Source organism: Raphanus sativus, chromosome 6, assembly GCF_000801105.2.
Source record: "Raphanus sativus cultivar WK10039 chromosome 6, ASM80110v3, whole genome shotgun sequence".
Classification (NCBI taxonomy): domain Eukaryota; kingdom Viridiplantae; phylum Streptophyta; class Magnoliopsida; order Brassicales; family Brassicaceae; genus Raphanus; species Raphanus sativus.
In genome coordinates this window covers 13,345,354-13,365,569 of record NC_079516.1, presented here as the reverse complement: position 1 = coordinate 13,365,569, position 20,216 = coordinate 13,345,354, and the positions used below count along the sequence as shown (strand labels likewise).

The 20,216-nt window shown below is 36.7% G+C and overlaps 5 protein-coding genes across 6 annotated transcripts; all 5 read right to left on the bottom strand.

Annotated features, from left to right (window-relative positions):
* Positions 1 to 125: 125 nt before the first annotated feature.
* On the bottom strand, positions 126 to 2,999 carry LOC108805804 (protein COBRA). The gene is made up of 7 exons (XM_018577752.2): positions 2,696 to 2,999; positions 2,216 to 2,295; positions 1,998 to 2,124; positions 1,597 to 1,926; positions 1,357 to 1,516; positions 713 to 996; positions 126 to 618 (listed from the first exon to the last, which is right to left on the bottom strand). The coding sequence occupies exons 1-7, from the start codon at positions 2,796 to 2,798 to the stop codon at positions 332 to 334; spliced, it is 1,371 nt and encodes a 456-aa protein (XP_018433254.2). The 5' UTR covers positions 2,799 to 2,999; the 3' UTR covers positions 126 to 331.
* Positions 3,000 to 3,350: 351 nt separating this feature from the next.
* On the bottom strand, positions 3,351 to 10,469 carry LOC108805973 (kinesin-like protein KIN-4C). 2 transcript variants are annotated; one of them, XM_018577975.2, is made up of 26 exons: positions 10,157 to 10,469; positions 9,840 to 9,989; positions 9,432 to 9,584; positions 9,103 to 9,356; positions 8,736 to 8,908; positions 8,506 to 8,630; positions 8,388 to 8,424; positions 8,213 to 8,304; positions 7,998 to 8,111; positions 7,805 to 7,918; positions 7,641 to 7,724; positions 7,358 to 7,562; positions 7,117 to 7,217; positions 6,927 to 7,025; positions 6,745 to 6,861; positions 6,555 to 6,671; positions 6,369 to 6,449; positions 5,986 to 6,057; positions 5,809 to 5,902; positions 5,688 to 5,719; positions 5,477 to 5,562; positions 5,318 to 5,389; positions 4,992 to 5,222; positions 4,738 to 4,882; positions 4,001 to 4,636; positions 3,351 to 3,922 (listed from the first exon to the last, which is right to left on the bottom strand). In XM_018577975.2, exons 1-26 carry the CDS (start codon positions 10,268 to 10,270, stop codon positions 3,617 to 3,619), a joined length of 3,804 nt encoding a protein of 1,267 aa, XP_018433477.1. In that variant the 5' UTR covers positions 10,271 to 10,469; the 3' UTR covers positions 3,351 to 3,616. The 2 variants fall into 2 exon arrangements, with proteins under 2 accessions (XP_018433477.1, XP_018433478.1); XM_018577976.2 differs by having other exon boundaries at positions 4,992 to 5,219.
* A 408-nt stretch (positions 10,470 to 10,877) lies between these two features.
* LOC108810019 (COBRA-like protein 5) lies at positions 10,878 to 12,001 on the bottom strand. The gene is made up of 4 exons (XM_018582146.2): positions 11,881 to 12,001; positions 11,713 to 11,786; positions 11,150 to 11,588; positions 10,878 to 11,050 (listed from the first exon to the last, which is right to left on the bottom strand). Exons 1-4 carry the CDS (start codon positions 11,939 to 11,941, stop codon positions 11,010 to 11,012), a joined length of 615 nt encoding a protein of 204 aa, XP_018437648.1. The 5' UTR covers positions 11,942 to 12,001; the 3' UTR covers positions 10,878 to 11,009.
* A 379-nt stretch (positions 12,002 to 12,380) lies between these two features.
* LOC108807845 (uncharacterized) lies at positions 12,381 to 12,857 on the bottom strand. The gene has a single exon (XM_018580088.1). It carries the CDS (start codon positions 12,855 to 12,857, stop codon positions 12,381 to 12,383), a length of 477 nt encoding a protein of 158 aa, XP_018435590.1.
* Positions 12,858 to 16,104: 3,247 nt separating this feature from the next.
* Positions 16,105 to 17,759, bottom strand: LOC108810022 (transcription factor TCP5). The gene is made up of 3 exons (XM_018582150.2): positions 17,630 to 17,759; positions 16,895 to 17,373; positions 16,105 to 16,768 (listed from the first exon to the last, which is right to left on the bottom strand). Exons 2-3 carry the CDS (start codon positions 17,346 to 17,348, stop codon positions 16,323 to 16,325), a joined length of 900 nt encoding a protein of 299 aa, XP_018437652.1. The 5' UTR covers positions 17,349 to 17,373; positions 17,630 to 17,759; the 3' UTR covers positions 16,105 to 16,322.
* Between the last annotated feature and the right edge of the window lie 2,457 nt (positions 17,760 to 20,216).

Here is a 20,216-nt window from a genome sequence, read left to right as displayed (position 1 = left end):
CTGTTTTGTATTGTCTGAAGCACCATTGTTAGATTATGATATGTATGTCCACCCTAATTTACACCATTGCATATCACATAGTAAACATAAATTAAAATATACAGTTAGACAAGAAAAGGTATATCTGACATCATAACTTTTTTCTTATCCCCGACATTCTACAAAGACGACACAAGGAAAAAAAAACAATATAATCTAAAAAAAATTAAAGTATCAAAAAGATTTTAATAATGTTTGTTTGAGAAACAAAAGAATATAACGTTTACACCACACTCTAACATACAATCAAATCAACCGCCGCATAACTCTTAACAGAACCGGCAATCTTAGGTTACCTGGAGAAGAAGAAGAAGAAGAGAACAGGAAGGAGCACGGCGGAGAAGACAGAGAACTGTTGCCGGGAACCACCGTTGGGAAGAAAAGGGTAAGTATCAGGAGGAGGCATGACACAGTTGTCTCCATTAAAGTAAATCCTACGAGGAAAGGCCCATCCTTTCTCGAAAGTAAAGGTTGCTTGATCCTTACGGAACAGAATCTCAGACTGCACATTCCCAAAAGGCCCTGCTTCTGATAAAAAATCATTATAGAACTTCACTCCCCACAACATAGCCGTATCATCTACAAAACCCCAAAAAAAAAAAGAATCAATCTTTATCATCATCACCACAGAGAGAAGAAGAAGAAAATAGAACAAGAGAGTGAGTAGCTTTACTTAGTCCTGCGTAAGGAGTGAGAGACTTGTAGTTGAAGCTGAAGATCTGAGTGATGTTGTCTAGGTTTGGATGCTGAGCAACCATGTTCCACTGTGAGTAGTTTAACCGGTAGTTGAAGTTTGTGATTGTGATCTTCACTCGCCAATACTCTTTGTAGTTCTGCTTCACGTGCCAGTGCACTCTGATGGGACACAAGTGTCTCGTGCATTGCACCAATGGTGGTAATACCGTTCCTTTCTTAGTAGGCGGTGACACAACAGACTCCAAGTGCGGTGTATCTGGACTGCATCACCAAAACAGAGACAAAGTTTGAGACTTTGTGGTTGAAAACAGAACAAGAAGACACAAAGTTTGAGACTTTATGACTTAAAACAGAACCAGAAGACACAAAAGTTTGAGACTTTGTAATTGAAACAGAACCAGAAGACACAAAGTTTGAGACTTTATGATTGAAAACAGAACAAAGTTTGAGACTTTATGACTGAAAACAGAACCAGAGGACACAAAAGTTTGAGACTTTATGATTGAAAACAGAACAAAGTTTGAGACTTTATGATTGAAAACAGAACCAGAGGACACAAAAGTTTGAGACTTTATGACTGAAAACAGAACCAGAAGACACAAAGTTTGATACTTTACTCACTCAAGACAGGCACCAGATTCTGTTTTGTTGTTTTGGCATCCGCAAGCGCAAGTTGGACATCCAACAATGGTTTCATTGTAGAAAGAAGACAAAGAGACGCAGCAAGTAGGAGTTCTCTGAGCAAGGAACTGTGAGTAAGTGCATGTGATGTTCCATGTCACTGTAAGAAACGTCCAAGACGGTTCTGTTAGATTTAAACACAATGCTTAACATCTATTCTTTCTATTAATGGTTTCTTACTCATAGCTTGAGTGGTTCTTCGTGTATCCGGCGTGACGAACTTGGTCGGTCTAACAACCTTAGCTGGGCCACAAGTGTAGCCAGGACCAGGGCCCATGAGAGTGAAGTTCCTCGGCACGCGGACCGTTTTGTTCGTGGTTCCAGCAGCGCCAACACTGATCTGGAATGAGCTAGCCGCATTGCCAGGGTCTTGAACCCATGAGTTGAGGACACCGCCTTTGCAGCAGTTAGCAATCTGCTGGTTGTAAGGAGTCCCTGGGAGAAGATCAACAACCGTTGGATCTTTCTTGCAGCAATGCGGTAGGTTCCCTTTGTACTTTGAACAATCACCTGTTAACACATATCATCACAAATGATCTCAGCAATGAGGAGATAAGACTTTTAACACATTTTAGTTTGACCTTGTTCTGTTGTTTGTGCGCCGACCATGCTCCATATGACTTCCTTCTTTGCCCATTTCCAACCTAGTGTCCATCCAGGAGATGGAATGTGTCTGTATTTCTGGAAGTTGAACATGGTAACCACGGCCTGGAGATGGAATCAAATAAACAGTTTTGGTGAATCAAAAACCAATAAGCAAGGTTGGTTCTTTTGTTTTGGTTTTGGTAGTTGAACTTACAACATAGCCATCAGGAGTCCAGCTCATGACATCCCATTTCATTGTAATGTTGCCTTCTGGATCAAGCGCATCATATGCTTCTGCCAAAATAGATTTCAAGAATCAAATATCACAACTCTGTCCTCTACTGATCCAGAACTGCTCAACTCGTAACTATAGGTTTGTAGAAACCAGAAACAGAACTTAGTGAACAACTCAGAAAAGTATAGTTTCTATTGATAGTTTTGTACGTTACAGAAAGTTTCTATTTTTGGATCAGAGACTTGAAGCTTTGTTCTGTTTCATGGAAACTGAACTCTTCAATTTAGGATATGAGCTTTGCAATTTCACTAAGGATCATCTAGCATTGATGAAGAAGACCAAACGCATAGTCTCAAATTCAAGACTTTGAAACCATTTCAAGAACTTAAACTCTGAAAATGTAAAAACAGAGCAAAAGAAAGCAGAGTAATGTGATTGTAAAGAGATACGAGACTTTACCTGTGGAAGTGAAAGAAGAGGAAGAAATCAAGAAGACGATCCATACGGTCAAGAAACTCAGTTTCGAGACTATGGAGGTGGATCTGGAGGATAAAGACTCCATCTTTTTTTTTGTTTTATTACTCTGTTTTGATAGAGCAGTGCCAGAGACGAAGCTGGTTCCAGATCCCTTTAGATGGGTCTAGTTTAATTTTAAGAACCAAACAATCGATCAGAAGGAAAATGATTTGCTTGAAGGAGGAGTGGAGCAGCAAGATTCTTTTTTTGGAGGCTTTGCAAGATACGAAGGCAACTGAGAAAACGGGCTTGGGATCTGGCTGGCTAGTGGCTGTTTTAGTAAATTTTGACCCTTTTAATTAAATATTATATTTTTGTTGATTTTAAAAAGTAACCGGCCGAACACATAAAAAATAAATCTTTTAATATTGCATTGATTTTAGTATTATGTTATAGAATATTAGATTTTTTATACCTTTATAAATATCACCTGTTTTGTAAAAATATATTTATATACATGTATAGACAAAATTTTAGCATATGAAATATTGAAACCTACATAAAATTATACTAGTAATTTTTATAGACTGAAAATGTAAACATGAGCTATTGACAAGTGTTTTATGTTGAGATGACATAATTTCAATTTAATCATTCATTTTGGATCACTAGAATGATTATCATTAAGCAAAACGATCCAAAATAAAGACAACATTCCACACCGAGCTGTGCTCTTGATGTGGGAATACCATAAGAACTTAAACCATTTGTACATTCGAAACCGGATTGGTTTCTTTCTGTTCGGTTTTTTTTTTTTTTTTTTGTCAACGTTTCTTTCTGTTCGGTTAACGAGGAAAAAGATCCAAACACACGTCTTCCCTTGTTCCTCAAGCAACGTCTCTTGTTTTGTTTTTTTTGTTTTGCTTAGATCCGGCTAGTGTGGTTCTCCTTTTCATCTGAACTTCTACTTAAACTTGGCCTATCACCATTACCGACTGATTCACCTACACTTTGGTCGGCATTTCTTTCCATCAGCAAGTTGCTGCCATTAGAAGACACTGACGTCATCGCCCTCGGTAGCTTCAGTTTCATACCGTTTGCTCCATCCATAACCACTGGATGAGCTTCCTCCTGAGATGAAGTTGTTGGTGGTTGTGGATCCACAACAAGCTGAAGGACAGGCTTCTTCAGTGTCTTTCTTTGGCTTGGCTTTGGCACATTTGATTTACCCTGAAAACGAAATTTTTGATCAAATTTCTATCTCATCACACAGCTATGTAGAAAGTATCAAATAGAATAGAAACGTACCGTAGTGTTTCCTATATCTGACAGAGGTTTTCTTGTTCTTTTGGCTCCTTCGTTATCATTAGTCTCCTGCACTGACTTGTCAGCAAGAGCGGTTCGAAGCAGCAAAGCTCCACGTGAAGCAAGAGCGTGTTGTTGTTGTTTTTTGTCCTCTTCATCAAATTCATGCGGGTTCTGCTCTCCGCTTGCGTTTCTGTTGGAGCACTTGAGAGAAGAGCATCCACATGATGGACCACAATATCCATTTGCAGCTAGGCACTGACACTTCATTGTCTTGCAAGAGGACTTCCTCGTGCAAGTGCAACAGACATCAGATGATGTTGCGGATTTCACTTCCTCATCCGAACAAGTGTCCAACTTCTCTTCATATGAACGCCTCAGCCCCACGCTAGAGCTCCCTCTTCCAAATTTGAAGTACCGTTTCCTATTCTGCTTGATGACTGATTCTTGTTCTGACTCACGCTCTGATTCTTGGTCAGGTTTCCACTCGTCATCAAAATCTGGATCATCCCGTTCATGCTCGGAATCAGATGTGTCCATGTCCTCATGAACCAGAACCGAGTTTCTAACTTCAGGATTTTTCAGCTCGTTCTCCCTGTCAAGTTTCTCCTCTGCAGCCCATTTTTCCAATGCAGAGGCCTGTAAAATAGAGCATCCGTTTCAAATCGATAGCTAAAAAAGGAAAATACATCAACTCTCTAATAAAACAATAGTAGAAGATGTTTTCTATTTCTACTAACCTGTTCCTTCACCTGGTCCAAGAGATCTGCTTTTTGGGTCTCCAAGTGTCTAACAAAACTACTAAACTTTACTATTTTCTCTTTCAGCTCTCTTATAAGGAGACCCTTTTCTCTGCAGTCCACATCTTTTTCGCGAGCTAAACACCTTTTAAATTAAACAATGGACATAAAAAAAAGAGAGTTAGAAATCATATTTTGATATTAAAAGCAACTTTTAGACCAGAAAAAACTTCAGTCACCGTGTGTGATTTTACCTCGCACTTGATGCCAAATTGAACAGATAGTTCATAATATTCTTCGCGTCACCTAATGTTCGAACTTGGTTCCACCTTCCTCGTCCACCAAACAGACGCTCACGTTCCTCTGCTTCAGATAATTGTGATGCCATTGAAACTAGAGTGCTTGAAGAGGTCGCAAGCATATTCTCCAGAGCAAAAATCCTTGAGTTTCTTGCACCAGGAGACATGGAATCACCATGAACGCTGCTTTGGTTACAGAAGATATAAACTGTTTAGTATTTTTGAAGTTATGAACTGTATTACGGTTTGTGTAAAATCATTTTCGTGTTCAGATCACTCACCTTATCTTGGCATTCTTGAGCAACTCGTTTTCTTCTCTTAGCATTGCAACTTCCTTCGCCATTCTTGCTCTCCTGAATTGTAGACAGGATTGATTTGAGAAATTTTAGTAGGAAATTCATAGAATCAGACCATGAAACACACAGTAATAAATCACATACTCCTCCGTTTGCCTTTCGTATTCAGAACGCACTTCGTGAACCCGAACAGTGACTTCAATCTCATGTTCGATTGCTTGCATCAGTGCCTGCAAATAAACCAATAGAAAGTTGCATTTAAAATAACAACCAACACCCATCACAAGACTGTCCAAATCTAGTCAGTAACTGGAAAAACAAAGCATCAGTGTCGTTTTATTTTGGGGGGTGTTACCTGAGTTCCAGGACCATTAACACCTGCACCACCTGCATATATAGTGGGATACTCGGTTAGTCATGTATACCAACAAAGAAAGAAGTGATCATACTAAATTATGTTATACAGAAATCCTCACTTAATGTCTCGCGCGAAGACGCCTTTCGAGTTTCTAAAAGATCTTTGAGTCTTTTAGTCGCCTGAGATGCCTCCTCTGTCTTTCTTTGCAAAACCTGTAAAAAGAAAAAATTTGAGCAGCCATGATACTAGAAAAGATTGAGACTAGTGGTCTTGAAGGTTATGAAAACGGGCTCACCAGCTTTTGTTTATGATTCAAAGCCATGAGTTTCTGCATCTCATAATCATTTATCCTTCCCTCTTTTTTGAGCTGGTTAAAGTTTAAAATACAAATGTAATGATTGGTTCAGTACACCCGAGATTTCTGAGTAACTAAGTTAAAATGTCTTCCAAAATACTCCGAGACTTTCTACAAGACCATGCCATATTTCAATAGTGATTGAGAACAAGACACTTGTCTAACTTATTCGCTAGTGGAGCACTATCTATAAGTCGGGTCATTTTCCAATAAAAGTGACTAATGATAGAGACATGACACTTGTTCACTAATGGAGCAAGACAGACGGCCTCGAGTTATCAAAAAGAATCTTAATTAGCCACAAGTTTAACAATCAAATATACCTGCATGACTTCTTTCTCTCTTGAAGCCTTCCAAGCTCTGAACTGTTCTGATTCTTGCTTGATCTTTTGCTGCAGTTGCACCTGAAAGTTAAATCAAAGCAGATAAGAAAAGTTAAGATATAGAAGTATGAACAGATATCCATTAGATTATAAAAATCGAGATAACTGGAAAATAAAAGAGAACACCTTCTGGGACTTAATTCTGTGTATATCATCTTGAAGTTTTCTTGCTGCATCATCACTTTTCTGCTTTTGCCTCAAGAGTTGAGCTTGTGTATCTTGTTTCTTCTTCAACTCAGACACCTAAAGTAACAATGGATCATAAGAAGTCATATGTTTATCATGAGTGTAGCTGATAAACCAAAAGAGGCGTTACCTGAGTTTCAAGCACGTTCAGTTTCTGAAGATACGACTCCTTCAGTTTCTGGGCACCACCATCCCCGGGGGCAGATGGTATAGTAGCAAGGTTCTGTCTCAAACCTTCAATTTCTCTCTGCCAATTTATATTTCATTAAATAAGTTTCAATCAAATTAAAATATAAACCACAGACCACTAACCTGCAATGCTCTTTTTTCCTGTTCAAGCTCGTGAACCTTTTTCTCGTAATGTTGTTTGAGAACAGACGTACCAGCACTTGGATGACTCTTCATTTCAGCCTTCATGGATAAATTGAAGTTTATACGCATATTCTAGTTAGGTAACAGATGAAATACTGAAATGAGAGCAACCAAAAAAAGAAAATAGTACCTCCTTTTCTTCAAGTCTCTTGTCCAGTTCTTTAAGCTCCATGTCCAGCTTTTCTTGAACTGAGCAATGTTCAATTTCCTTTTCTTGAAATTCACATTCATCTGCATACAACGCAAATCTGCTCAAACAGAATACTTATATAAATCAAATCATAGCATCTAATTAAACCAGGAAAAGAGTTGACCAACTAATCAGAAAATTTGTATTTAAATATCTAAGATTTAGCAACTGAAATACTAACCTATAACATCAATCAGTTTGTCTTCACAATCTGCGAACTCATTAGATGAGGGGAACAAAACGTTACTTGAGCGAGGCCCATCGTCAAAGGGATCAAGAGAATCAGTATATTGGCAATTACTGGGATTCTTCACGTTTTTAAAGTGCAACAGCTCTCCTTCTAACTCTTGAATTTTTGAAACATAGTTGTTGATCAAACCAGCATCCTGTAAGAAGTTAACACTTTAGCCAAAAAGATCTCTTGGTCACAGACTTAAAGTAAGGAATCATTAAGGAGATCTCACCTCATTTTGGCTTGATTCAGTTTCATCCAAGGATTTACCATTGCGAATAGACTCAATTGTCAATATAAGTTTGTCCGCTGCAACCTACGTGGATGATAACGAATTGTCAAGTGCTAGATCCCGTAAGATTTGATCCATCGAACACTATGAGAAAAGAAGAAAACCTGAGCATCATGAGCACGCTTTGAGAAATGCTCACAGGTGACTCTCCGTTCTTTAAGTTCATTTTGTAGCTCACGGTTGCTTGCCTCAAGCAGTGATATTTTGTGCTTGAGCATCTAACATTTATAAAAAATTATTAGATCATGTGACAAACATTAATTATTGTAAAGGTTTGTCTTTGTTCAGATTAAATACCTGCAGCTCATCAAAAGCACCACTATCACCTCGATAGAACATAAGTTCTGTCTGCAGCTGCTCGATTTGACTCCGCATTTTCTGCATCTGTGCAGCTCCTGGGTCCCGATTGATCTAAACATTGTGAGAAAAGAAAACTTGGTAAGGTACTAAAAGTTTAAATGGAATAGAAACATCAAACGTATTCATACACGTGAGAACTATAATATTCATACCACTGCTTTGTTTTGTATGTTACGTGCACGGTTTGCATATTTCAATGTATTTAACGTCTCCTCAGCATTTGTATCAGCTGGACTTACACAAGCTGCATGATAAAATGCTAGATTAGAGTCAATGTCTGAATACAAAAATCACTGTTTAGAAAAGCTAATGATGTAAAAACCATACCGATCATGACCGTTTTACTATTTCCACCAAGAGAATCCTATATTACAGACAGTTATAGGTTAAAACACAAATAGTTTTAGTTCAACTAACAAAGATTAGTAAAACAGAAAGAAATAACCTGAAGCAAACGTGTTAACTTGCTGTCACGGTAAGGAACATGACCTCCTTCCTTTCTCTTTCTCTCATCTCCTAGTGCACTGATTACATTTCCAAGCGCTAGTAGACCTTTGTTGATGTGAATGCCTGTTCAAACAGAGAAAAAAAACTTTCAGTTTAATCAATCTTCTCTTATAACAAAAACAAAGAGAAACAATATGGAACTCAGAGATAGATGTGATAACAGAAAACCTTCTTTCAAACGCATGCCATCGGCTCCTGTTCTTTTTGCACGCTCGGATCCTGCTAGATCAACCAAATGAAGTTTTGCACATAGTATATCTTCACCACCAACTTCATTCGTTCCCAAAGAACAGGAAATTTTCTTCTGCTGAAGAGTGATCGTAAAGATTGCATGAGACCGACTAAAAAGCAAGAGAGAAGCATCAGGTTAGCATACACATTCTTAGAAATTAGATTTTCTTAATAATCCGATTGAACTAATACTGGGATTTCATCTCTATTCAAAAGCAACCATAATTCTAGGAAAGGATCTAGAACATTGTTCTATATAGTATCAAGCAAGTATGAAGGTAATCAATTCACATCATAGACTCACCTTGATTGGCTATTCATGTTTGTGCATGCAGTAGCACGACAAAGAGAGCCTTTCGCTAGATACGAACCCATCTCCTCCTTTGTCTTCACTTGTGCCTCAGTAACGCCAGCCAAAGTGATTCCTCCACTGGCAGTTTCTCTTATCTGAATAGGAGCTCTTGAGAGGGCAGTGTTCTTGGCATGAACCCCACCATCATTTCTTAGGAGAGGTGGTGAATTCGAGTCAAGCAAATCAAAAACGTCTTCCTTAAAAATCTGCGCTTTAACAGATAGCGCAAGTATTAGAATCAAAAGTAAAACAAACAACAAGCTCAATATAGATGCGCTTACCTCAATAAAAGACACACGTATGAGAAGCTCGGTTGAGTCTTTGGTTGCTTCCGCTTTGGTAAATATATCTTCCATAACTCTTGGTATAATACCACCGTTTGCTCCATCTCCACCGTAATTAGTACCCATGGTATACGTTTTGCCTGAACCGGTCTTTCAATAACAACAACCAAAAACACAATCCAAGTGATGAATCAAACCTAAAGAACATCAATGCAGCTCTAAAGCTCAGACATTTTAAAACTCAAATCAACCCTTGAAACGTCATGTAGCTCTAAAACTCAAACCTTAAGTCAAGCATAAAAACGGTCGTGTCGCTCTAAAACTCAAACTTGTTCAAACTCAAATCTAACCTAAAGAACATCATGTAGCTCTAAAACTCGAACCTTTTAAAGCTCAAACTCTAACCTGGCCGTAAGCAAGGACGGTGGCATTATACCCGTTGAATAAAGCATCCACAAGCCTAGCAACACAGTGATCGTATATCTCCAGAGAAGGGTAGCCACCACCACTGCCAAAGACGTAATCGTATGTGAAGGTGTGTGAGCCTATATGCACCTGTTCCAATCCGCAAACAAAAAAAACGATGAGTTCTCATGCCAACAATGATCAAACTACTGAAGAAATTGAAAAACTTTTAGGTCTTTTTCTCAGAACAAACAAACCCTAATTTTTTTCACTAAAATCCCCAAATGGTATCGAACGTGATCGATTCAAAAGTGTACCTGTGGCTCATCGGGAGGAACTGTGATGCAATCGGTGCATCCATTAAGAAGCTCAGACGTGATCAAGGGCCGGATGTTGACGGCGACCTTGACGCACTCTGCGTCGTCCTGCATCTCCTCCCACTAACAGAGAAAAGCCCTTTGTTACGGTTCCAATCCAGAAACAGAACCCTAGAAGAAACCCAATCGAAGCCGCGGAAGTCAGGATCTAATCCAGGAACGGGGAGCTGGGTAGTTTTCAAGCTGCAATTTTTCGCCAAAGTGGGAGAGGAGAGAATTCAAATTTGAAAGAGAGAGAGAGAGAGAGAGTGAGAGAGGAGGACATTAAAATAATATCGTTGTTTCAAATTTGAATATTAATCTAGATATTAAATGCCCATTAGTTTTACATTTTGTTTCTCGTAAGCCCATTGGGCCTAGTTCAACTACTTTTTGAATGCTCAAGTTTTAGAAGAGAAGTTGAGTGCTCAAGTTTGGTGTTTCATTACTGTTAAATGTGTGCTCTGTATCTTTCCATCCTTCGGGAGAGTTTCTTCTTTTAGGTGACATCTATCACAAGATTAATATAATCTAATAAGCTCTTACATGATGTTCAATTGTTGACAGTAGAGATCATGTTTGTGATTACAATCTTTGCTTTTGGCAGAGCTGATATCATAGTGTTTGTTACTTATGTAACAACGAATTAGTTTGGTTGGTTTTGTAAGGAATCCATCTAGAATGGACTAAATTCAATCATATTATATTTTGTTCCCCCTTAAAATTAAAACCATACAAGAAAATATAGAAGAGCAGAAAATTCTGGAGAGATATAACTGCTAATGAGCTTTTTCCTTTAGAGACTTTGCGTTGTTTATGTTGCCTTGTCGAACACGCAAACAATCTTCCAGGTCACTGTATAAGAACAGAAAAAAAAAAAACAAAGAGTGAGTTGAGAACAAGAATCATAGTTACAGATTTGGAGAGGTTTTGTATCTGTTTTGGGAAACTCACTAAAGGCACTAGCGGTTCTCTTTGTGTCAGGAGACATAAACACCGTCGGTCTAACGTTCTTAGCCGGTCTACATACATACTGCTGTTTAGGTACCGTGAACATGAAGTTTCCCGGCAACCGAACAGTCTTAACCGAGTTACCAGCTTTACCAACGGATATCTCGAATTCACTTTCCGAACCGGGTTTCAAGACGCCACCTCTGCAGCAGTTAGCGATCTGCTGAGTGTAAGGAGCACCAGGGAGCAAATCGACGACTGTTGGTTTTCTAAGGCAGGAACGAGGGATGTTTCTTTTGAACATGGAACAGACTCCTCGCTCTGTGGTTTTCGCGCCGACCATACTCCTGATGACCTCTTTCTTGGTCCATCTCCAGCTCATTCTCCATCCCGGTGAAGGAACAGAACGGTGTTTCTGGTAGTTGTAAGCTGTAACCAGAGCCTGACGAGGAAAACAAATAGTGAACTTAGAGGTTCGTTATCTGAGATTTTGTGAGACTAAGAAGTAGTCATAATGGTTGTAACTTACAAAGTAACCAATCTTTCAAAAAAAAAAAAAAACTTACAAAGTAACCATCATGGTTCCATGACATGATATCCCATTTGATTGTGATGTTTCCGTTGTTGCTGGTGAGAGCTTCTGTAGATACATAGAGAAATAACAAAGACGTCATTAGACAAGCAGAGTAGTGAAGGAGAGAGATCACTTCTTCTCTACACATTCAGTGATGTACCTGAAGAAGTGAAACATGAAACCAGGAGCAGGACGATCACGGCTGATAAGAGTGGCTCCATTCTATTTTCTTGTGGTTCCAGTGGAGGCAGAGAGCAGGAGTTTTATATAAGAAGAAAGATTAAGGCGTAGACTTTGACTTTCACCAAGCCGTAGAGTTTTGACTTCAACAATGCGTAGACTTTGACATTTTGGTAGCTGTAGACATTGTATCACATTGAATGCCATTATCTCCGGGATACTGTTTTGATTTTCATCAAATATATTGAACAACAACTAGTTTAGATAAGCAAGCACAAGCAAGTAACCTAACTTGATCTCGGATTCATAAGCCAACCTCGAAAAGTTTTTTTTTTTTTTTTTTTTTTTTGCCAAGAAGTTGAATTTCATATAAATATGAGAAGAGTTTGTAAAACTTTACAAAAGGAAAACTAAGCTACATGGGAAGCACTTTGGCAAAAAGAATAAAAACAAAGTGGACCCATAAGAGATGAAGAATTGCTAGTCATTCCTTAGCCATGATAGCATAAGGTTTTTGAAGCTCTTCTTGCTGTTATGTTTCCCCAAGATTGTGTCTCTGATGTGGCGATCAATGAGCCTGTAAATCGTTGGAGGAGATGTCGAGATTCCGTCATGCAGACGCTTATTCCGTTCCACCCAGATACTGTAAATAGTTGCGTGTGACACAAGTCTTTTGAGTATCAGCGGTGCAGTGGAATCCTTAATAGATAACCACTCAATAAAAGAAGTCCAAGTGATAAAGCCAGAATGAGTATACCCTAGCCTTCTCAAAACCAGCACCCAAACCTGTTCACTTACTTCACAACGTAAGAGCAAATGGTCACGAGTCTCCGGTGCGGAGTCACAAAGACAGCAGTTTGGTGATAACCCAAGGCCCCAGCTTGTGAGCCTTACCCGAGTTGGCATTCTATCGTTCTGTGCTATCCACATGAGGAAGGCATGTCGCGGAGTTGCCATTTTGAACCAGACACTGCTTGCCCACGTGGTGGAAGGAGCTCTGTTTCTGACCAAAAGATTATTCTGCTGACCTTTCCACAAAACCATAACAAGGAAAGAACAAAGACTGTTTTGAACCATAAACATTCAAAGCATATATCACATTCTCGTTCACATTTTATGGTGTGGTTTCTTAATGAAACTCATATTGAGCCTTTACTCAGTTACTTTTTTTTTTAAAGCCCAATGATATTATGTCATCTTCGCGTAGGTCGAAAAGTAAGACGAGAATGATGCATTTTGGGTGATCCCATCAGTTACATTGTCAGTGGATTAGCAGGACAGGATTTTAGAACTTAATTAGATATACTTGCATCTCATACAAAGAGATAAATTTGTTTAGTTTACAATTTTTTAAAAAAGTTTATTAAAGGTTTTAATTTTATACATCTAACTTAAGAGATGATGCGGAAAATTAATGTTTATAGCCTATGACAAGCTGATGTCATTAGTAGACTGCCTCCACATTAAACAACAACTTAAACTAAGACAGCTAGATCATTTCATAGAAAGTTACATTTTATTGGTTGTTTTATTCCGGTCTGATTACCCAGACTACCTCAAACTTGAGTAATAGAATAGCCATTTACCGTAAAAAAAAAAGCAACAACATAAACTTGTCGACTCTATCAAAACCACACAACTCCAATTAATGAGTTCTAGTTAGGGGTGGGCATATTTTAGTTTGAGTTCCGTTTGGGTTTGGTTAATTTGAGTTTTATAAAACGATCAAACCAATCAAAACCGAAATAGTTTTGGTTTGGATTTGTTTGGGTTTCATTTGGTTTGGTTTAGTTTGGTTTAGTTTAAATTTAGTTTGGTTCGTTTTATTATGGTTTGGTTTGATTTAGTTATAAAATTTGTTGGTATTAGTTCAATTAAAGTAATAACTTATAAAAGGTAGGGGTGGATTAGAAACTTTTAAAAATCCATTAAAAATGTATCTAAAACCTAAAAATCTAAATATTAAGTTTATCTCTTTTATAAACATGGTTCAACTAAAAACATATCTTCACTAAAGTTTAAAAGATTATTTGCATCTATCTTTAGTCTTTATTGATTTCAGATGAACTTATTAGAATTAAAATTAGAGAATATATATATAGTAGTGTACTATTTGCATCATATGTGGAAACTTAAAAAATAGAGAAGTTAAGAAAAAAAAGGAAAACTAAATTTTAACTAATCAATTTTACAATATGCTAGTTTGTATATATATAGTAATTATTAATAGATGAAATATTTTAGGTTATCGGTTTGGTTTAGAACTAAACCAAATCAAACCAAACATTCAGGTTTAGTAAAATATGAATCAATTGGATTATATAAATAACGTGATTTGATTTAGTTCGATTTAATATCGATTGGGTTAAGTTGGTTTAGTTCGGTTTAGACTTTTTGCCCAGCTCTAGTTCTAGTTAGAAAAAAGTGTAAGAAAATATAAGAGCCAGAGTGTGAAGCGTTTGGATGGATCTCCTGCTCCATATCGAGTTTTTATATTCCTTTTGGGTAGAAAACTATTTAAATTTCTCAAAAAACCATTTAAATAGAAATTAAAAATAAAATGGTGTAAAGTCTATAGGTTTCTTTGGAAATATATATCAGATATGCTTTTTCGTGGCCTACGTAAAATATGAAACAAATCGTACCATAGATCGCCTCTACAGAAAAAGAATTGAAAAAGAAAAAGGGGGAAACAAAAGTAATTGCATGCCTAAGTGAGTGAATTATGTGAAATGAAATAAAGTGGACCTGTTTTTATTTTCTTCCTCTCTTAATTTTGAAGCATGCTGGTGATGAAAATGAAGTCTATAATCATATGGACCATACATATATATCCGATTTAAGATGATTTATCTCTTACCACTAATAGATTAAAAACGTATATGTTCTCTTTAGCAACGCGTATACATATGTAATCTTGGAGATATAAATGTAGATTGATGAATCAATACTCTCGAAGAACAAGTGCAGTGAATACTTAAGTATTAGACTAATAGTTTTTGAACAAATCCATACGAAGAGATGTGATTCAGAATCTTGAATGAAAGAAGAAATAAAAATATATAATGGCAGATCTTTGAATTTTCTTAACCGGGCTTCGTAGCCTGGTGGTAATGGAACTTCGGCTGAGGTGCCCGCCACCCAGCTTTGAAACCCGGCCACAACGATTTAACATCCTTACTGCTGGGGCGCTGGACTCCTTCGGGGATATTTGGGAAAACGGCTGCTCAGACACCAGAGATATCAAAAAAAAAAAAAAAATCTTTGAATTTTCTTGACAAGCGTGTGCCCATCTATACCTAAACTAAGCACATGATTTTTATAAAAAGATCCAAAAGGACCACCCAAAAAGAAAATAAGTTTTCAAGACCAATAATTTACCACTGGGGATTAACGGCCCTACAACTAAGAGAGAGAGAGAGCTAAAATCGGAAGATAGGGATCAGTGCTTGACTGCAACTCAGTTGCTGTCTTAACTGCTTCTCTTCTTTCACTTTCCTTCTCTGACTCCTCCAATCCCAATACTCACCATCATCTACTTCTCCTTTTCCTTTACATATTTATTTATTTGTATGATTTTTGTGGTATTATAACCAAGAACTTGAGGCTATAAGGAGGTTCGACTAATATCATATGTGTCAAAATTATATATCAAAGATTGTTCAATGAAATAAGACCTATATATATGTACATACATATATACTTATAGCTTTGACGCATGTTTACACACGAGGCTAGGGCTTGGCATGCACTATATATTGCCGTGCGCCTAAACATTGTGAACAGTAACCTACCTATACTTATTGATACATTCGTAGTCTGCCGGTACAAATATACGTAGTTGTAAATAAACTAAAATGATGGTGGACATACAATTATTGGAAACTTATCGGTGTTTTTTCCTGACACAAGCAATGACCCCATCAGTTTCTTCCATTTTAATTGTGCACAACATAAGTTTCCTAAATAATACAATTACATGAATATTTAGCATTATAGCGCACGATTTGTAGCAATATGTTCAGAAAATCTCTTAGTTAAATAGCAAATTTTGTATGTACGATTACATTCCAATAGTTATATTATGCACTCATGTTTTAGTAACATTGTCATGCCTAATTTGGAAGATGTATACTAGTACTATTTTTGCTTCTCATGTTTGTTGAACGACAGAGAGAAACATAAAGAAAACTTGTACGACTTTAGATACATACAAGGGGAATTTATATAAACCAATCCAACAGTACGAAAATATATAAATACTATAATATATAAGAATACATAGTCATATAACATATGTATAGTACATCTTATGAATGTTTCACGAGTCTGGATCATTGTCACTACTACGACGATCCATATATTAGGATTCAACCTCACCCAATGATGAAAACGGTCTAATCAAAGTCGAGTTACCCGTCATCATCTGTTGTTGCGATTGGCATTGGAGCTAAAGAGTTGAAGATTCCCAGCTCCATCAACGACATGATGAGATGCTCCGAGGAACGAAGGATAAGTCGGAAATAAGGAGCTCATTGTCGGAGGAGGAGGCAAATTGAGATTATTATTATAAGGAACATTGGATATTGCGACAGTAACGTTATTACCGGGTTGGTCTAGCGAATGTTGAACATGTCCAAGGTTGTAGTAAGAGGAAGCGTTGTTGTTGTTGTTGTAAAGATTGGTCAGAGAGAAATGTTGTTGACTGGTGTTGAAACCATGATCTTGATTACTATTCTCATCTTGTTTGACCCATTTCCCTTTATCAAGATCAAAACTCTCTCTCGGAGTAGTATCCGCAATTCTTGATCTTGTTCTTGAAGAAGAGCCACCAATATTCCAACTTTCCAAGAACCCTAAATTGGTCCCTGAAAACTAAAGTCTCGTTAGTTCAACTCGAAAACCACCTAGGACTCTGAGGTCACATGATTGTGACGACTGAGATGGAAATAATATTACATTTTGTGATTTCGGGAAAGAAAAAAAATTGGTACCTGGAAATGCTGATGCTGCTGAGGTTGATGATGATTCTCCGAAGATGAGACTTGGATACATTTGGTTAAAACCTTGTGGGAATTGTAAAGGAGGGAGCTCGTCGACGTCATCTTTTGCTGCTTCGAGTAACCAATCAATGACTTTGCTTGGCTGACTCAGCCCTAATCGATCTTGTAGGTCATAGACCTGAATAGCTGTTGGTACGGACAACCTTATCCTCCGGTCTCTAAGGCCACGAACTGTGCAGACTTTGCTGTGTCTGTCTTTGCCACCAAACGTTCTTGAAACTCGTACGATTCTTGGATTCCTGAAAGCTGAGGTCCACTGCCTCGATGTTGGTGCTGAACTCGGCTGATTCTGCTGCTGCAACATGTTATTTAAATTAAGCTGATGATTATGATCTCTTTCTTTCTTTGCTTGAGTCTCTTCTTCATCGAATTCTCTTGATGTCATCTTTATTTTTGTGTGAAGAACAGATCTGAAAAAGAAGGGAACAAAGTTAATTAATATATCAGCATATAAAAAGGGAGAAAATAGTTTTTATAGATTCTAATTTTGGAATGAAATTGAGGTAAAGTAATGGAATTTTTCTTTCTTCAAAATGTTTAGCAGCAAAATTCACATGAAAACAAAGTAAACTAGTTGTGATTGATATCTTTCTTGGGTATGCATCTATGAAATGAAAATTTGGATAATAATTTGAAATCAAGCAAATCCATGTCACATGTTCTTACATGAATCGAAGACTAGTAAGCTTGACTTCTTAGTTCAAGATCTAGTTTGATAGAGAAGAAGGAAGAAGAAGAAAGAGGAGATAAGAAGGCAGAGTATTTCTTTTTTGGTAACTTGAACTTTTATTATAATGATTGATGGAGTTGAATTACAAATGAATTTATATATATATATATATATATATATTCCAATCTCTAGGGTTTATTTTTGGTATGAAAGGAATTTATACATAAGGGCAAAAGAGGCGCAATTTGTTTAGCGTATTGATACTCTGATGGGGATGTGCATCTTTCGTCTAACACTCACTGTCACATAAGAATTTTATATGTGAAAATTTACAATAAATTCTAAAATAGTTAGTATTTCTTTTACAGTCACCATCGTGGGTTTCACTTTTGATTTGTATTTAATTGTCTTGCCGAGTTTGTAATCACTGTCGTTGATATATATAATCTTCGTTTTGATTGGTAACTAACATCAATTTCGATATATCGTTAAAGTGATCTAAGAGAAAACCGTTTCAAAATGCTTGAACATTTAAAACGTTAGTTCTCAAAAAAAAAACATTTAAAACGTTAAGAAAGCAATCGTCTGAAGTATGACGAGGTTGAATAATAGCTATAAATAGTAACAAGAGGTCCTCTAAACATAAAATAATTTTAGAAAGGAAGCAAAAGAAGGGTAGAATATAGTTTAAGTCCTAAAAAGCCTAAAAGGATATGAAAAGTTTATGATATAAATGGTTGAATTATATTATTAAATAATCAACTTGTTGGACTTCCAACTCATGAATTTAGTGATAAATAAATGTAGAGTTTGTTAAATCCAAATTGTTGAGATTTGTGTACCACTTGGTACATCTGTTGCATCTGAATGTGTATTAAGTCTCCTGCATTAGTAAAAACCCAACATTCGTACCAAGATAAACTCGCTATCAAAATTGATTTTTGGGAGGTGCCGACAAGGCTGACTTTGAGATTTTGGATGCTTGTGGTAATGTTTATGTAAATATTTTTTTTTTTTGCAAATTTGGGTACCTAAAATTTTTCGGGGCTTATTCCTATGTAAATTTTTTTAAAAATTTCAGAGGTATGTTACAAATGTTTTACTTAGCATGTTTCAGGACCGGCCTTAGGTGCGGGGACTGCAGGTCCATTGACTGGGGGTACGGTATGTTTTTTGGATTTCAGAAAATTTACCTTTTTAGATAAGTATATATTCTTATAGAGAAAATAAAATCGGGTTTATAGGCTGATATTAATATGGATCTAAAGATTATAAAATGACTCAATTCACACAATAATAAAAAAATCTAAAATCAATGGCAAAAATTAGTTTTGTTCTTTTGCTTTCTTCAAAGTTGATTAGTGTTTATTCACGACAACTTTTATCTATTCTATGTGTATTTGCCGGTGAGATTTTTTCCCACAATCACACCATTTTTCTTTCCTCTTTGTATATTATATATAGTCTTCTATAATTGACCCAATGGTTGTTACGAATGAAAAAAAATTAGTGTTATATATGACATATAATTTCAAATTCAGAATTCCATCAATTAATAGTTTTGTATATTCATAATTTTTAATCCAAATTCATTGCAACAAAATTTGCTCCGACTTTCCGAGCAGAGGATCTTGTGAAAATGCCATACCATATACGTTTTACATACATATATATGTGTTTGTAAACATGCATATAAATACATGTTTCGTATTCTGACTTTTGCCTGAATTATGTCAAAGCTCAGCAAAATTTACTCAGATAAGTTCCCCAACTGCATTTTTAATAACCAGGTTGTTTTTCCTTGCAATAATTTCTCAAGATTATTATAGCTAGCTAGGCACTAGAAGCCCTAATTAAGTCACTCTATATTTTATCAGTTACGCCATTTTAAGAATGCATGCCTGTACTTTTCTCAGCATACTTTCCTTTTTGGGATTTATCTCTTTCCATCGAATTCAAATTGAATATTATAAGAAAAAAAATTGTTGGAGATGTCGGAGAAGAAAATGTGGATTGTGGTCGCATGCCTAGAACATGAAAATGATGGTGGCTGAACAAAAAACTGCACTAGTTAACCATATACTACAGCCGATAAAAATAAATTAATCACCGTGACTCTCGGGTAATACCTAGAAATATGAATGTTTTGTCCCTGCGCAAACAAAAACAATACATTTATATATGACTGATGATCTAAATATGATTGACTCAAAACTGCTATTTAAGCTCATTTTTATCATTTTGAGATTACTAATTCAAACTCACTAACTATATTAACCAAACTGAATGAAACTAACAGAAGGAATAACAGTGTTTCAACTTTCAGTCATCCAGTAACCATTTGGAACAATAGGGTTGGAAATTAATAATTAGCTTAAGCCTATCTTAGAAAACCGTTAGCGCGTTCAATTAGATGAGGATCGATGAGTATATATCACTAATTATACAACTTCATGATAAGTGATACCCATACATATGAATTTTGTTTTTTCAACACCCATACATATGAATAAAAAGCATTTTAGGCTGGCGAATTGGATTATATTTTTGTTCTGAGCCGTCGTTTTCGGGTCCGAACGTCAG

Bases quoted from the DNA above. Each gene is read 5' to 3' on its own strand.
- LOC108805973 (XM_018577975.2), bottom strand. From the start codon at position 10,270: ATGCAGGACGACGCAGAGTGCGTCAAGGTCGCCGTCAACATCCGGCCC. The intron at 8,631-8,735 runs GTTTTCTGTTAT...CTGTTTGAACAG, and splicing joins TGGCATGCGTTTGAAAGAAG to GCATTCACATCAACAAAGGT. The intron at 3,923-4,000 runs GTACGTTTCTAT...TTTCGTTTTCAG, and splicing joins CAGATATAGGAAACACTACG to GGTAAATCAAATGTGCCAAA.
- LOC108805804 (XM_018577752.2), bottom strand. From the start codon at position 2,798: ATGGAGTCTTTATCCTCCAGATCCACCTCCATAGTCTCGAAACTGAGT. The intron at 2,296-2,695 runs GTAAAGTCTCGT...CTATTTTGGCAG, and splicing joins CTCTTCTTTCACTTCCACAG to AAGCATATGATGCGCTTGAT. The intron at 997-1,356 runs GTGAGTAAAGTA...TTGGTGATGCAG, and splicing joins GAATCTGGTGCCTGTCTTGA to TCCAGATACACCGCACTTGG.
- LOC108810022 (XM_018582150.2), bottom strand. From the start codon at position 17,348: ATGACATCAAGAGAATTCGATGAAGAAGAGACTCAAGCAAAGAAAGAA. The intron at 16,769-16,894 runs GTACCAATTTTT...TTTAGTTTTCAG, and splicing joins AGCAGCATCAGCATTTCCAG to GGACCAATTTAGGGTTCTTG.
- LOC108807845 (XM_018580088.1), bottom strand. From the start codon at position 12,857: ATGGCAACTCCGCGACATGCCTTCCTCATGTGGATAGCACAGAACGAT.
- LOC108810019 (XM_018582146.2), bottom strand. From the start codon at position 11,941: ATGGAGCCACTCTTATCAGCCGTGATCGTCCTGCTCCTGGTTTCATGT. The intron at 11,589-11,712 runs GTAAGTTTTTTT...TTTCCTCGTCAG, and splicing joins GGAACCATGATGGTTACTTT to GCTCTGGTTACAGCTTACAA. The intron at 11,051-11,149 runs GTGAGTTTCCCA...GTTCTTATACAG, and splicing joins GAGAACCGCTAGTGCCTTTA to TGACCTGGAAGATTGTTTGC.